The following is a 17,943-nucleotide window of genomic DNA, read 5'->3' on the forward strand; positions in this document are numbered from 1 at the left end:
ATCCTGCCCCAGGGGAAACCACTGTATTTATAAAAGGCGACCTGGGGGCTGAGTGCCTTTTCATGGAGTTCTTTTCTTTTTGTGGAAAATGAGGTTACTGGCTATTGAGAACAATGGATTCAGATAAACAGAGACGATCTTTGCTCTCATATCAATATTTTTGTTTTTTGACAATTCTAGGAGATGAAATAATCAAGACCATCATCTTTTGGTACACATCTTTGATCGTTTTTAAGCCATAAGTATCAGGGGAAAAAAATACTTAGAAGCAACCCTTTAAATGAACATGTTCCAAAATATGTTAAATTGAATATTCTAAATATAACCTTAGAGGTACATCACAATACATATAGACCTTTAAGTTCACAAATTCACAATAATTTTAGATTTTGTCAATGGAACTAAATGAAGAATTATGTATTGATATATGTCAAATATGTTATAATATCCTATTTTTAATCTGCATGAGAGGAAAATAATATTTTTTTCCTGTGGCTTTAATGATTTTGATATGTAATATCTGTATTCTGAACAGACTTTTACCTTTCCTGATATGAAAATGAATGCAGCCTTAGCAGTCCCTACAGCACCACTTTCTTTAGCTCAATGAAAGACAAAGACAGTTAGTTAAAATACTGTTTCCTATTCAGACATTGCTTATTTCTAGGAATGTTTGCTTTTTAAACTGGGGCTTTCTGAGGAGCCCCCTCAGAAGTAGATGTATTAAGTATATGGAATAATTCAATAAATTAAAGATAAATTATTCTTATATTTGAATTTAAGCCACACACAACAAACAGCAGAGTGGGATGTGATCTTTCAAAAGAAAAAAGTTGAAAAATACATTCTAATTTCAAAAAGAGAGAGAAATAGGGTGCTTTACATTTTATCAGCAACAAGCAGGTATCAGCCCTATTTCTTCAGGAAGCAGGGTAAGTGGGCAATGAGGGTTTTTTTTGGGGGGGGGGGGTTAACGTGAATGTGATTTACTGAGAAAGGGAGAAGGTCCTATCTTTCTTCTCAGAGACTGGCTTTCACTAGACCCCATGGGGCAGGAGAAAGACCACATCAAATACACCTTCTGGTGTCATTTTAATAGGATGTTTTCAGAAACTCATCAGAAGTCAGTAGAAGCCAGGGATGCGTTATCTATAGACGAACACCTTGATGTAAGCAACCCCTTCCCCAAAACTAACCTCAGCAGTGTAAATGTAGATGGTGTTGAAGTTGGCTGCCACCAGAGCCCTCAGCATGAAGAGGAAGCCGATGAGGCCGGCACTAGGGAACCGGAAGGGAGATATTACAAAGGCAGTATGGGAGGACCTTCTGGGGCCCCCATCCCGGTGCATTATAGCGGCCAACACACACACACCCGTGGAGACCAGGTCCCCAGGGTGCGGCTCATCAGCTGGCCAGACCATGGGGTCCTAAAGCAAAAGCCTGACTCAGACCTTCAATCCCATTCCCCCAAAGTGTGCCGTTCCAGCCTGTCCTCCCCCCAGTATGAGCACACCTCTGTGACCACTCCTGGAAAATAGTACAGTGTGCAGAATAAGTCATACATTTTATGAATGAGGCCCCCCTAGAGTCACAAATTGAGTGCAGTGAATTTTCCCACCACAAGTATGCTGCCTACAATCACTGTCTTGACAATGGTGCAGCTCATTTGGTCAGCGACTGGAGTCCCCATTCTCAAGGAAGCTTTGTATAAAGATCCTAAATATCTTGGTGAGCATACTCAATACCCCCAGACTAGTCCTGTTTCAGGGCCAAAAAAGGAGTAGGACGGGCAGAGGCAGCTTGTACTCTACTTTCCTAGGGAGAGGGACTTGTTCCTGATGTGCACTGAAGGCCATGGGTCAGGAGACCTCATTTTATTTATTTTACTTTTTTTTTTTCTGGCTATGGGGCATGTGGGATCTTAGTTCCCCAACCAGGGATCGAACCTGCACTCTCTGCAGTGGAAGCATAGAGTCTTAACCACTGGACTGCCAGAGAAGTCCCCAGGAGACCTCATTTTAAAACCACCACTCAAAACTAGATTGTTCCAAAGCAAAAAGAGAGCAAATACCTTGAGGTGCAAATATTGAGGAGCAGGAAGAATAAAGCCGTACATCCCATGGTAATAGAAAGGCTCAGCCGTCTCCCAAGGAAATTAATGCCCAGGATGTTTAAAGGATTCACTGGAAAAAAAAGAAAACAAAGACAATTTTCAAAACTTTGACAGCAAATGGCATGTATCCACACTGGCATGGGTTCCCCCTTGTCATTTCATAAAGAAACAGCTTAATCCAAACCTCATGGGCATTGCAGCCAAGACACAGTCACACTGTCATCAACATCATGCTCTTTCCACATCCTTTTCCCATGTGGGTCTGAGAAAAATAAGTATTGGTGTATGCGAAGTACATTTTATGCCCAGGATATGTATTACTGCATATAGGCCTATTGTAAACTGCCCACTTGTTCGATCTATAAATATTTTATGCTATTTTTCAAATTCAAAATGCCATGAATTTTTTTTGGGGGGGTGGTATATAACACAGTATGTGTAACTTCCCCAACTAGGAATCAGACCCACAGCCCCTGCAGTGGAAGCATGGAGTCTTACCCACTAGACCACCAGGGAAGTCCAAGGTGCCAATGATTAAGTACCATTATTTTATGCCTATTAAAGCAGAAACAGTGTTTCCAAAGGGAAATCTAACAAGTCACTGTAAGACATATTCCAGTTGCAAAGATATTACAATGTGGGGGAATGCATCTTAGAATTGATTGGATAAAGTTATTCAACGCTCTATGCCTCCAGACTTGTCCTCCCTACATGCATCCACACTGGAGACACGTCAGCATGATTTGGGGACTCGTCTAGTCCTACCAGGCAGGAGCCAAGTGTATGACAGGCCACCCTTCTCTGTGAGGCTTTGAGTTGCCTGTCCCCCACCCAAACAGAGAGCCACCCAACAGAGAGACATTTACAAGCAATTTCGCCAATGGTGCTGATAATCATGGTCCTGTAGTCGGAGGGGGCGAACATGTGGCAGTAACAGGGGCTCTGGCTCTCCTCCAAGACCCCCACGGTCACAGCCACCTCAGACTCAGACCGTGAGCCACAGACTAGGTCCCGCTCCAGCAGCTCGGCACTGGCCAGGATGACCCCGTAGTAGGCAAAAGAGATGCCCAGCCTGGAAGCAAAAAAAGATGGGCATCAGGAAAGGCTGTCTCCAGGCCTGAAGAAGGGGTAGCCCCGTGAGAGGTGGGGAGAAGCAGGGAGAGCTTTTCAGGTGGAAGGCACGGTGTGTGGGAGGGGAAAGGAGGGGAGGGGAAAGTGGGGTCACATTTCGGGGGGAGACAGGAGGGTGGCCTTCACCAGAGACTGCACGGGGAGAAACGGATTTGCAAGAAAAAGCAGAAAGGGCCCAGAGGACCCCTCAGGCCAGGAGACAGTTTTGTCACAGAGTTTAAACACCACGTTGAAACTGCCCCTCTCATTCTTTAGCTCATGTACTCTGTTACTTTAGCCCTGAATACACAGAGTTAACTATCAGAGCACCATTGCTTGTGCCCTAAAAACTTATTAAGTTCCCATCCCAGGTGGTCCCGGGTTTGTTATGGCTACTACTTGTAAGTAAGTTCATTTTCAGCCTAGAGACCTTGCAAATAAGCAGATAGGGGCGGTAGAGTAAAAATAACCAATATTGATTTGAAGTTTTGCAGAAACCTTGTGAGCAAACAGAAGAACAAAGAAATGTTAAGCTTCCCTTGAAGGCCAGTGGCTCCAAGAAGTCTGCAACCCATCGTGACCTTTTCATCTCAAACCCTCCCACCTTCATCTTCCCCTCAGCTAAAGAGCAGCCTGAAGGCTACTCTAAGTTAAGATGGTTCTTTGAAACTTTAGTCCGCCATCCTCTCAGTCTGCTGGCATTCTGGATAAAGTCGCTATAATTTGCCTCAACACCTTGTCTTCTACTTGCCTGTCATGCGGCAAGCAGCGCAAGCTTAGACTGGGTAACAGTTTCCTTCTCTGCAGCTACTCCAACATGCGAGCACAAACTTAGTGCTTTAAACAGTTCACAGCTATTATCTCACAGTCCTGGAGGTCAGCACTTCAGTGGGTCTGGCTGACTTCTCTGCTCAGTGTCTCAGGAGGCAGAAACGCCAGTGTAGGCAGGGCTGCTCCACTTTTTATGGGAGAATCCATCTTCAAGCTGATCCAGACAGTTGGCAGAATCCAGCCGCACAGGCTGAGGGACTCATGTCCACATCCTCGCCGGCTGCCGACCAGTGGTTTTCAGCTTCTGCAGGCTCCGCTTGTCCCTTGTCTGCGGAGCCAGCAAGAGCAGTCGGGTCCTTCTCGTGCGCCTGCCTTGCCTCACACTTCTCTTCTGCTGCAGCTCTGATTCCAGCTGGAGAGACTTCTCTACTTTTAAAGACTCGGGTGATTAGAGTGAGCTCACCTGCCTAATCCAGGTTACGCTCCCTGTTTTAGGTCTGATAACCATACTTAAGACATCCATGCCCTGCCTTCACACCCGCAGTCAAGTGAGTGTTTCATTAAATCACCAGGTGTTGGAAATCTTGGGAGTCATCTTTAGAATTCTGCCTTTCGGAGGTCAGGAAGCCATGCAAGGTTTTTTGCTTTTGCTTTATATTTCCTTCTTCTCTCTCTCTCTCTTTTTTTTTGGTCTAGTCTTAAACATTTTTATATATTTAAAATAAATATAAATTTTTATATATTTAAAATAAAATTTATTTTATTTAAATATAAACAGCATACAGAAAAGTTCATATATCAAACTGAAGAAAAAGAGTAAAGTCAGCCTCCTAGAAGCTCCACTCATGCCTGTTTTATGGAAATGGTTATTAAAGCCACAGGTAAAAGACATATGGGGACAATTAGGGGAAATTACATATATTCTGTACACTGCATGATACTAGTGATGATTGTTAATATTTTTTCGTATTTATTCGGCTGCACCAGATCTTAGTTGTGGTAAATGATATCTTTAGTTGCGGCTCTTTAATTGCGACACATGGGATCTAGATCCCTGACCAGGGATCAAGCCCAGGCCTCCTGCATTAGGGGTGCAGAGTCTTAGCCAATGAACCACCAGCCAGTCCCACAATTGTTAACCTTGTTGGTGTGATTATAGGGTTGGAATCACCTAAGAAAATGTCCTCAAGTAGTTGAGACTCCTAATGAAGTACCTGGGGATGAAACGGCATGAAGTGTTGGGCCTACTTGGAAATAATTCAGAACAGGAAAAACAGCCAAAGCAAATGGGTGAATATCTGTGATTGTCAGATCTAAGTGGCAAGTAAATCAGACTTCATCATGGTATCCTCTCTGCTCTCTTGTGAGCTTGGAAACTCTCATCATGAAATATTGAAATATTTAAAAAGAAAAGACAATAATCACCTTGTTATTAAGGTAGCTTTAAATTTTGCTTAATTTCCAAATACTGAGAGTATTTTAAAAATTAAAAAATCTCAAAAGGAGACACGTCAACATACGTTTAGTGATTATATCTGGGAAAGGCAGACAACCAATTTCCTGAATTCAAACACTATCGTTGTTTCTACTGTTCTGAATCTTTCTATAAGTGGAAGAGAGCAAAAGGTTAGTACAGAACTCAACTGAAAAAATTTTAAAAACTGGTTATAGATGATTTGGATTTTTTTCTCTCTTTTTGTATTGTTATTTTATATCTATTTTTTTGGTCTGTGGTGTTAAGCAAAAAGATAAGGCGTTCCTGGTGTCTGCCTTGTGTTTTCCCCCCAGAGCACTCAGGAGAGTTTACTTCAGTGGACTTTCTCCCACTGAAAATGTTTGTTTATTTGAACCTAGTTTTTTTTTAATTAGAGTATAATTGCTTTACAATGTTGTATCAGTTTCTACTGTACAACAGTGTGAATCAGCTGTAAGTATACATATATCCCATCCCTCTTGAACCTCCCTAAACCTAATTTTGAAATAATACCATTCTTACCATATGACCCAGATCTGTAACGTGGTCCGTAAATATTTAGCATCCAATAAGTCTGCAAATCTTCCTCTCTTTTCCTGGGGTAGTGAAAGGGGGAGACAGGACAGATTAAGTGGGTTAAGAATGGGCCAAGTTGACTCTAATATTTTAGATCAGAGAAAGCAAGAACAATGTGGGAATGTAGTGCAGAAAGACAGCCATTCCGCTCCCTGAATACCCTTCACCCAAACCGATAAATACTGGTTTAACACATTTGTCTCAATCAGTCTCTGCATACTTTTTATTATCACTGGCAAGAACCAAGACCCATTGAATTTAAGATTCTAACCCTTTCACTCTTCTCCTTCTCACCAGTATTGGTAAGAGGTAGACTAGAATACAAAAAATAGGAGGATACAAAAACAAATATGAAACTGATCGAGATTCTTTTAACATTCAGATGAAAAAACCCTAATATTAAAAAAGTGTAAGACTCGTGTAAAAAATAAGTGGCCTAAGTTTGGAAACAGGATACAGTGTCCAATTTCTTTGTGTGCCTTTAGTAAAAGTTCTTGTACATAGCCAGTGCCTATTAAGTATGTTTGGATCAAAATAAGGCTGAGTTATACAGGATTAGGCAGTAATGGATTCTTATGTAAAGCTAGGAATATTTCAGGTGGAGGGTGTTCAGCTGGAAACCAACTACTCTTTTCTCACAAATCCACCTGGGATTACAGCATCCCACCCTTGGCCCCCTGACCAAGGAGACCAGATGTGTGGTCTGGGAGTCCTGGATTTTGTTGTCACAGGAAGAGCTTCCAGAGAACTCAGAGGTCCTTTGCCTCCGTGACTTTCAGGCTCAGCTCCTAGATTTCACCGGGGGTGGACTCGAGCAACTGGCACTCCACTTTCATCTGCTTTATATCTCGGGACTCTGGTCATTCATCTTTGGAAAACCTCTGATCCAGCCCTATCCTCATATTTTCCAACACAGAATATATGGCCCAGAAAGGGTAAGTGACTTGCCTAAGATCACATAGCTGTTTGAAGACAGCCCATCTGGGTCTTTCCCACCTGCCTCTCTGCCATGGCCCCTGGGTTTAGACACAACTATGGTCCCCTCACCTCCCCAAGTGTCACTGGAGATTCAGAAAGCCAAGTTATATATAAACATATAAATTTTATCCTAATAAGTCATTTGGTTCTGAACCTTTGGCTATACAATCCAAATGGGTGGACTTATTCAGCTTCTTCATGGAATGGCCCCTCCTCAGACAGTCCCCAAAGCATCTCAGGATTGAAGCTGCGGAGGCTTCACTGCCCACAGCATCCTAATAACCACCTATGTGACCAAATTCACTGCTTATCTCTACCTTTGGTCTCAGCTCACACCATTCCTCCTGCCTGGCCTTTTTCCTCCCCAAGGCTGCCTCTCCTCTCAGTGTGCAATGTCTGCCCCACTTCTCCCTGCAGGTGGCTCTGCCAACCTGGCTCACAATCACCTCTCTGCTCTGATCCTCCACACCCTGCTGCCCGGGCCACTTGCCTGGTTCTAGGCATCTGGGTTCTGTTATGTTATTGATACTTTCCTATGTAAGTCTCACCTCTCTAACCAGATTTAGGAGACTTGAAGGCAGGGTGCCTTGCTTACAGCTCTGTATTCACAAGGCCTTGCTCAATAGACCACCGTGGAGAAGAACAAGATCATTTAATGGGCATGAGGCATGGAGGCAGCAAGCTGAAGTCAAGAGAAATGAATGGGGAAAAAGAAGGAAGGGGGAGAAAAGAGAAGGATGTAAGAGGAAGGAGGGTAGGGGGCGGTTGTAGAGATGACTGAGAATGGAGATGAGTTAAATGAGCTAAAATGAGGTCATTCGGGTGGATTGTAATCCAATATGACCGATGTCCTTACAAAATGAGGTCAGAATGCACACAGGGAAGATGACATGAAGATACAGGGAGAAGATGGACATCTAAAACGCCAGGGAAAGGAGCCTCAGAAGAAACCAGCTCTGCAACACCTTGACATTGGACATCTAGCCTCCAGAATTATGAGAAAATAATATTTGTTGTTTAAGACACCCAGTCTATGCTATTTTATTATGGCAGCCCAAGTGAACTAATACCCAGTGGGACAGGAGATGGAGGAGGAGGGGTGGGAGAGGGAGGAGGGAAAAAGGAAAGAGGAAAGAAGTGGACCTCAGTGCTCCTCAGTCCTGGAACAACTACTGGGTTAAAAAATAATAATAATAATACACGTCAGAGACTTTCCCTGATGGTCCAGTGATTAAGACTTCACCTTTCAATGCAGAAGGTGCAGGTTTGATCTCTGGTCGGGGAGCTAAGATCCCACATGCCCTCATGGCCAAAAAAAAACAAAACACAAAACAAAAGCAATACTGTAACAAATTCAATAAAGACTTAAAAAAGAATGGTCCACATCAAAAAACTCTACAATCAGACCCTCATGATCATTCAGCTGTCCATGGTTTTGTCTCTAAATTTTTTTCTCTCTGAACCCAATTTTATTTTTTATGCTGTTGACAATCAAAATTTCACAGCCAGTTAGAGATTATGTGCCAATTTCTACAAAGCATAATAGCTTCTTTCATTTAATCCTTGTTGCCTAGCAACTAGTCTTCCCACCATGCTTTGCATGATAAGATGTAATTGTCAGTATCTTGGTAGAAAGGTAGGAGAGAGCTGATACTGCCTAATAGTAGGGTCCTGACCTGTGAACCACGAATTTTTATTTCCAAAATCCAGAAAGTAAATTAGAATAACAGAAGCATCCTTAATTCTTTGGAAGAAAGTTCAAGGTTCCTGTTTCACAAGTGGGAATAATTAGGGGAAAAACTCCACAAAGCAAAGTGAGAACACCTTACCAAATGAAAACTGAATGTGAGGAAGTTTGGGGCATTTAATTCTAATTTTTGCATTATTATCAAGCACATTCTATCTCACAACACATCCAGCACCAGGTCAGGTGGCAGTGAGATTACAATGCTTTTGTCATCAGTGATGTCCTGGGAAAGTCAGGAACACCTAGAAAAGCCCACCTCTGACTTATGTGCTGGACACAGAAGACTGTACCCTTGACATCACCTTTCTGTTGTGGTCATACAATGCCTGAGGGAGTAAGATGTGGGGAGGTGAGTGGGGACAGCTGTTGCTGCCCTGGACCCATCTGAGGCATGGAGGAAGAGCCGGGTCACAATCAGGCTCTGCCATAGATTGGTGCAGCCACTGTGGAAAGTGGTATGGACAGTCCTCAGAAGATTAAAAACAACTGCCATATGATCCAGCAACCCCACCTCTGGGTATATATCCAAAGGAAATGAATATAGGGGCTTAAAGAGATCTTCACTCCCACTTCACTTTAAAGTTCTTCTAAAAAAAATCATTCAATTTTGGTTGGTTCACTTGGTTCATTTCCAAGGCAAACCATTCCACATCACAGTAATCCAAGTCTATGCCCCAACCACTAATGCAGAAGAAGCCAAAGTTGAATGGTTCTATGAAGACCTACAAGACCTTCCAGAACTAACACCAAAAAAACAAGTTAACAGCATAGGGGATTGGAATGCAAAAGTAGAAAGTCAAGAGATACCTGGAGTAACAGGCAAGTTTGGCCTTGGTGTATAAAACGAAGCAAGGCAAAGGCTAACAGAGTTTTGTCAAGAAAACACACATCACAGCAAACACCCTTTTCCAACAACACAAGGGATGACTATACACATGGACATTGTCATATAGCCAATACTGAAATCAGATTAATGACATGCTTTGCAGCTGAAAATGGAAAAGCTTTACACAGTCAGCAAAGACAAGACCAGGAGCTGACTGTGGCTCAGATCATGAACTGCTTATTGCAAAATTCAGGCTTAAATTAAAGAAAGTAGGGAAAACTGCTAGGCTTTTCAGATATGACCTAAAGCAAATCCTTTATGATTATGCAGTGGAGGGGATGAATAGATTCAAAGGATTAGGTCTAGTAGACAGTGCCTGAAGAACTATGGACGGAGGTTTGTAACACTGTACAGGAGACAGCGACCAAAACCACCCCCAAAAAAAAGAAATGCAAGAAGGCAAAGTGGTTGTCTGAGGTGGCTTTACAAATAGCTGAGAGAAGAGAAGTGAAATGCAAGGGAGAAAGGGAAAGATACACCCACATGAATGCAGAGTTCCAGAAAATAGCAAGGAGAGATAAGAAAGCCTTCTTCAACAAACAATGCAAAGAAATACAGGGAAACAACAGAATGGGAAAGACTAGACATCTCTTCAAGAAAATTGGAGGTATCAAGGGAGTATTTCATGCAAGGATGGGCATGATAAAGGACAGGAATGGTAAGAACCTAACAGAAGCAGAAGAGATTAAGAAAGGTGGCAAGAATACAAAGAACTATACAAAAAAAGATCTTAATGACTCAGATAACCACAATGATGTGGCCACTCACCTAGAATCAGACATCCTGGAGTGTGCGGCCAAGTGAGCCACAGGAAGCATCACTATGAACAAAGCTAGTGGGGGTGATGGAATACCAGCCGAGCTATTTAAAATCCTAAAAGATGACGCTGTGAAAGTGCTGCACTCAATATGTCAGCAAATTTGGAAAACTCAGCAGTAGCCACAGAACTGAAAAAGGTCAGTTCTCATTCCAATTCCAAAAACAGGCAATGCCAAAGAATGTTCAAACTACTGTATAGCTGTGCTCATTTCACATGCTAGCAAGGTTATGTTCAAAATCCTTCAAGCTAGGCTTCAGCAGTATATGAACTGAGAAATTCCAGATGTACAAGCTGGGTTTAGAAAGGCAGAGTTCAAATTGCCAACATTTGTTGGCTCATAGAGAAAGCAAAACATCTACTTCTCCTTCATTAAAGCAGACTACATTACTTACTAATTACTTACTACAGACTACATTACTGCATTACTAATTACAGCATACTTCATTGACTACATTAAAGCCTTTAAGTGTGTGGATCACAGAAAACTGTAGAAAATTCTTCAAAAGATGGGAATACCAGACTAGCTTACCTGTCTCCTGAGAAACCCGTATGTAAGTCAAGAAGCAACAGTTAAGAACCAGATATTGGAACAACTGACTGATTCAGAATTGGGGAAGGAGTACATCGAGGCAGTACATTGTCACCCAACTTATTTAATTTATATACACAGAACATCACATGAAATATTGAACTGGTTAAATCACAAGCTGGAATCAAGACTGCCAGGAAATATATCAACAACCTCAGATACGCAGATGATACCACTCTAATGGAAGAAAGTGAAGAGGAACTAAAGACCCTCTTGATGAAGGTGAAAGAGGAAAGTGAAAAAGCTGACTTAAAACTCAATAGTCAAAAAAATAAGATCATGGCATCTGGTCCTATCACCTCACAGCAAACAGAAGAGGAAAAAGTGGAAGCAGTGACAGGTTTTATTTTCTTGGGCTCCCAAATCACTGCAGATGATGACTGCAGCCGTGAAATTAAAAGACACTTGCTCCTTGGAAGGAAAGCTATGACAAACCTAGACAGCATATCAAAAAGCAGAGACATCACTTTGCCAGCAAAGGTCTGTACTGTCAAAGCTATGGCTTTCCAGTAGTCAAGTATGGTAGAGAATTGGACCATAAAGAAGCCTGAATGCCAAATAACTGATGTTTACAAAATGTGGTGCTGGAGAAGACTCTTGAGATTCCCTTGGACTGCAAGATCAAATCAGTCAATTGTAAAGGTAATCAACCCTGAATATTCATTGGAAGGACTGATGCTGAAGCTCCTATACTTTAGCCACCTGATGTGAAGGGCCAACTCATTTGAAAAGACCCTGATGCTGGGAAAGATTGAAGGCAAAAGGAGAAGGGGGCTGCAGAGGATGAGATAGTTAGATAGCATCCCTGACTCAATGGACCTGAGTCTGAGCAAACTCCGGGAGACAGTGAAGGACAGGGGAGCCTGGTGTGCAGCAATCCATGGGGTCACAAAGAGTCAGACACAACCTAGTGACTGAACAAAACAGCAATGACAATGAAAACTAGGTCTGAGAAAATAGCTTGGAAAATTATGAAAAAGAACTTTGATAACAAGTACATACTTTATAAGTATGAAACTTATTATAAAATACTATAATTGTTATATTAGTCCAACAACTAATGTTCTAGTATATAATAAATCCCATTTATATTTGAACAAACCTAATATTTAGAACATGCCTGCTAAGTTGCTTCAGTTGTGTCCAACTCTTTGCGACCCTATGGCCCATAGCCCACTAGGCTCTTCTGTTCTGGGATTCTTGAGGCAAGAATACTGGAGCAGGTTGCCATTTCCTTCTCGAGGTGATCTTCCTGACCCAGGGATCAAACCCACATCTCTTGAATCTCCTGCATTGGCAGGTGGGTTCTTTACCACTAGCACCAAATGGGAAGCTTATTTAGAACATAATATTCAGCAATAAATGTAAATACATAGGGGATGGATTATTCAATAAAAATACATCAGTGTTAGTTATTTGGATATGGCAAAGCTAGATCCGTTCCATGCTTCTTATATCCAATTAAACACACACAGATCCAGCATTTACATACTAAATAAGAAACCAAATTAACCCAACACAAAGGGGAGGGAGACAAAAAAAGAACTGTAAAGATTGAGTTTGACAACAATGAAAAAGTAAAAAACATCGATAACTCTTGATAGATAATGACCCTAAAAATAGAATTTAAATGCCAAATTTTGCTTTGAAAAAATCATTTATGAGGTTTATACAGTTGATATCAGTAAGACAAGGCCAATACAAGGAAAATAAAATTATAAAACAATCTCTTGGCTATAAACAGTGTGGCGATAACATGTGACTAGCTCTGTAAGACAGGTACTGTTATTTCCATTTTGTTGATGAGGAAAGTGATGGCAGGCAGGCGGGCAGAACAGCCATCAATAAAAAGTCTACAAGTAATAAATGCCAGAAAGGATGTGGAGAAAAGAGAACCCTCTTACACTGTTGGTGGGAATGTAAATTGGTGTGGCCACTAAGGAAATTAGTATGGAAGATCCTTAAAATACTTTAAAAATAGAATTGCCATATGATCCAGCAATCCCATTCCTGGGCATATATCCAGACAAAATTATAAATCAAAAAGATACATGCATGCTAAAATTTATTGCAATACTATTTATAATTGCCAAGATGTGGAAATAACCCAAATGTCCACTGATAGATGAATGGATAAAGAAGATGTGGTATAAATATGTGTGTACACACACACATACACACATACAGTGGATTACTACTCAGCCCTTAAAAATACTGAAATAATTGACCTGGACATTATCATGCTAAGTGAAGTTAAGTCAAAGGCAAATATCGTATATCACTTACATGCGGAATCTAAATATGACACAAATGAACTCATCTATGAAACAGAAACAGACAAATATAAAGAACAGCCTTGTGGTTGTTGAGGGGCGGCAGGGGGCAAGGAGGATTGGAAATCCAGGATTAGCAGATGTTGACTGCCTCATCTGTATAGCACATGGAGTTATAGTCAATATCCTATGATAAACCATAATGGAAAGGAATTATGAAATAATATATAACTGAGTCACTTTGCTGTGCAGCAGAAATTAAACACAACATTGTAAATCAACTATACTTCAATAAGATTTGGGAAAAAAAAAAAAGTGATATTGCGTTACTTGGCTCCACCAGGCTCAAGGTAGAGCTGGATTTAGGCTCATTTTCCTCCATTCTTTTCCTAGTCCTGCCCCTGGAGGGCTCAGGTCCCCTTCCCTCTCACCTTCCACCACTAAGGGGATTTCTGGTGACCCCTGGTTGGAGAAGGACTCACCAGGATGGGCTCCACCAGCTTCCCCTCCGGCATGACTGAGCGGTTCATCTTGGCGATGCGATCCAGTGTAGCCAGGGCAGCCTGAGTGTTCCCGGTGGAGACATTGAACCGCGCAGATTCAGGAATAAACTGGGCATAGGTGACAAAGAACATCAGAGCTGCAACTGCTGTGGACCCCAGAGATATGACCATCGCAGTTCCATACGTTACACCATCCCAGTGTCCAGAGAAGGTAAGGACGTGGCAAGCTCTACGGCAACAAGACAGCAGGCGCACTAGCGCAGTCCTGCTAGAACAAAAAGCTGCCGTCGCCTTATCATAGTCCCATCTAGGATGACAGTGGAGCCATACTAAGCTTCACACCAGCTTGGCCCAACCAACTTAATACAATGAAATTCTTACAGCCGATCTGTAAAGAGCTGCCTTTCAGGGCTCTTTCTACTGCTTTACTTTTTACTGATTTTCTACTCTTTCTACTGCTCCATCACCTAGGCCCTCCCCAGGAACCCCAGAACTCTCCACAGTGCAGGAGCCACAGGTAGAGAGCCACCCCAATTGTAGAGGCCTTTGACCCACTGATAGTGGCATACTCTGAACACCACACTCAGAAAACAGCACAGCCTTCCACTGACATGAGGACCTTGAAAATCAACTTGAAGGGCCCCCTGCCCCTGGTGCCTCCCCCAATGAAGACCAGTGGGTTCTTCATCAGCAAACATCTCCCCCAGCAGTATCCTCTTCCCCATTCCCCGGCCAGAGTGCAGTTCAGGTCATCCTCATCACCCACCAGGATTAATCTGATTGTTTCGAACTGCTTTTCTGACCTTTTCCATCTTCCCTCCCACCAGTCTCCACATAACCAAGTACCTGTTCCCCAGCATGCAACCCCTTTCACACCACCAGGGCCCCTGGTCCTCCAGGCTCTTTGTAACCTGGACACAGGCCTGTCTTTCCAGCCGGCCTCCCCCAGCACCCCTCACTCTACAACTCACTGCCTGCCTGATCTCCCCCAAACATATCCTGCATTCACAGCTTCGTGACTGGGCTTGTGCCTTAAATCTGCCAAAACACCCTTTTCACGGAAACCGACAGAGACAGATACTTAAATAAAGGAGAAAGGTCCCGGGCGTGAGAAAGATCTCTGCAGGCCAAGAAGGCCACTGGGCCAACCAGAGGGAAGGTTAAGACGGAGCCCACGAGCTTCATCACCTTGAAGGCCATGATGAGGATGATGCCAGGGATGGAGGCAATGCGGATAAGCCAGCGCCACCCGATGGTGGGGACGACCACAGAGGCCAAGCCAATGATGAGCAGGGATCCAGCCAGCCAGAAAACCTGGGACAGAGAAGGAAGTTTAAAGCCCTCCTATTTTCCAATAGTCACATGTGGATGTGAGAATTGGACTATAAAGAAACCTGAGCTCCAAATAGATGCTTTTGAACTATGCTGTTGGAGAAGACTCTTGAGAGTGTCTTGGACAGCAACGAGAGCCAACCAGTCCATCCTAAAGGAAATCAGTCCTGAATATTCATTGGAAGGACTGATGCTGAAGCAGAAACTCCAATACTTTGGCCACCTGATGCAAAGAACTGATGCATTGGAAAAGACCCTGATGCTGGGAAAGATTGAAGGCAGGAGGAGAAGGGAATGACAGAGGATGAGATGGTTGGATGGCATCACCAACTTGATGGATATGAGTTTGAGTAAGCTCAGGGAGTTGGTAATGGACAGGGAAGCCTAGTGTGCTGCAGTCCATGGAGTCGTAGAGTCAGACACGACTGAGCAACTGAACTGAACTGATTGAATGCACTCCATACCCCCACTCCAGGAGCACCCTGACCTGCATTGTAAGAGGAGGAGATGGGACAGAGGCTTTGCTTGAGGAGTGGCACCACCTCCAGGACTGGATGAATTGGCGAAGTTATTCACTTCTCCACGACTCCATTTGCTTGTCTACAGGTAGGAGGCTCAGCAAGACAGGGAGACAGCAATGCCATCAAAGCTTAAAAACACCTCAGGCCCAAGACATAGACTTTCTTTTCTTGACTAAACAATACAGTCACTGGTTCGTAACTCAAGGTACAAAAGAGAGCACTGTGAATATATTCCTCTTTTCTCCCAGTTTCCTTCCATCCAGTTCCTCTTCTCAGAAGAAACCAGTATCACCAGTTTCTTCCATCCTTCCAAAGCTGTTCTCAGCTCAGTTCAGTCACTCAGTCGTGTCCGACTCTTTGCAACCCCATGAATTGCAGAATTGCAGGCCTCCCTGTCCAACACCAACTCCCAGAGTTCATCTAAACTCATGTCTATCGAGTCAGTGATGCCATCAAGCCATCTTATCCTCTGTCGTCCCCTTCTCCTCCTCCCCTCAATCCCTCCCAGCATCATGGTCTTTTCCAATGAGTTAACTCTTCACATGAGGTGGCCAAAGTACTGGAGTTTCAGCTTCAGCATCAGTCCTTCCAATGAACACCCAGGGCTGATTTCCTTTAGAATGGACTGGTTGGATCTCCTTTCAGTCTAAGGGACTCTCAAGAGTCTTCTCCAACACCACAGTTCAAAAGCATCAATCTTTGGCACTCAGGTTTCTTCACAGTCCAACTCTCACATCCATACATGACCACTGGAAAAACCATAGCCTTGACTAGATGGACCTTTGTTGGTGAAGTAATGTCTCTGCTTTTCAATATGCTATCTAGGTTGGTCATAACTTTCCTTCCAAAGAGTAAGCGTCTTTTAATTTCATGGCTGCAATCACCATCTGCAGTGATTTTGGAGCCCAGAAAAATAAATCTGCCACTGTTTCCACTGTTTCCCCATCTATTTCCCATGAAGTGATGGGACCGGATGCCATGATCTTCGTTTTCTGAATGTTGAGCTTTAAGCCAACTTTTTCACTCTCCACTTTCACTTTCAACAAGAGGCTCTTTAGTTCTTCTTCACTTTCTGCCATAAGGGTGGTGTCACCTGCATATCTGAGATTATTGATATTTCTCCCGGCAATCTTGATTCCAGCTTGTGCTTCTTCCAGCCCAACATTTCTCATGATGTACTCTGCATATAAGTTAAATAAGCAGGGTGACAATATACAGCCTTGATGTACTCCTTTTCCTATTTGGAACCAATCTGTTGCTCCATGTCCAGTTCTGTTGCTTCCTGACCTGCATATAGGTTTCTCAAGAGGCAGGTCAGATGGTCTGGGATTCCCGTCTCTTTCAGAATTTTCCACAGTTTATTGTGATCCACACAGTCAAAGGCTTTGGCATAGTCAATAAAGCAGAAGTAGATGCTTTTCTGGAACTCTCTTGCTTTTTCCATGATCCAGCGGATGTTGGCAATTTGATCTCTGGTTCCTCTGCCTTTTCTAAAACCAGCTTGGACATCTGGAAGTTCATGGTTCACGTATTGCTGAAGCCTGGCTTGGAGAATTTTGAGCATTACCTTACTAGTGTGTGAGATGAGTGCAATTGTGCGGTAGTTTGAGCATTCTTTGGCATTGCCTTTCTTTGGGATTGGGAATGAAGACTGCCCTTTTCCAGTCCTGTGGCCACTGCTGAGTTTTCCAAATTTGCTGGCATATTGAGTGCAGCACTTTCACAGCATCATCCTTCAGGATTTGAAATAGCTCAACTGGAATTCCATCACCTCCAGTAGCTTTGTTCGTAGTGATGTTTTCTAAGGCCCACTTGACCTTAGACCTATTCCAGGATGTCTGGCTCTAGATTAGTGATCACACCATTGTGATTATCTGGGTCGTGAAGATCTTTTTTATACAGTTCTTCTGTGTATTCTTGCCACCTCTTCTTAATATCTTCTGCTTCTGTTAGGTCCACACCATTTCTGTCCTTTATTGAGCCCATCTTTGTATGAAATGTTCCCTTGGTATCTCTAATTTTCTTGAAGAGATCTCTAGTCTTTCCCATTCTGTTGTTTTCCTCTATTTCTTTTTCACTGATCCCTGACGAAGGCTTTCTTATCTCTTCTTGCTATTCTTTGGAACTCTGCATTCAGATGCTTACATCTTTCCTTTTCTCCTTTGCTTTTCACTTCTCTTCTTTTCACAGCTATTCGTAAGGCCTCCTCAGAGAGCCATTTTATTTTTTTGCATTTCTTTTCCATGGGGA

General features: G+C 42.9%; 1 protein-coding gene across 1 annotated transcript in view; it reads right to left on the bottom strand.

Annotated features, from left to right (window-relative positions):
• SVOPL (SVOP like) overlaps window positions 1-17,943 on the bottom strand; it is a 92,179-nt gene that overhangs the window by 46,899 nt on the left and 27,337 nt on the right. The window contains exons 7-12 of the mRNA XM_052639047.1: window positions 15,029-15,154; window positions 13,820-13,948; window positions 5,991-6,064; window positions 2,980-3,185; window positions 2,072-2,183; window positions 1,197-1,278 (exon numbers count right to left, since the gene is read on the bottom strand). Of these exons, the coding sequence (XP_052495007.1) occupies window positions 1,197-1,278; window positions 2,072-2,183; window positions 2,980-3,185; window positions 5,991-6,064; window positions 13,820-13,948; window positions 15,029-15,154 (729 nt within the window). The remainder of the gene's footprint in view (window positions 1-1,196; window positions 1,279-2,071; window positions 2,184-2,979; window positions 3,186-5,990; window positions 6,065-13,819; window positions 13,949-15,028; window positions 15,155-17,943) is intronic.

Source organism: Budorcas taxicolor, chromosome 4 (genome assembly GCF_023091745.1).
Source record: "Budorcas taxicolor isolate Tak-1 chromosome 4, Takin1.1, whole genome shotgun sequence".
NCBI lineage: Eukaryota > Metazoa > Chordata > Mammalia > Artiodactyla > Bovidae > Budorcas > Budorcas taxicolor.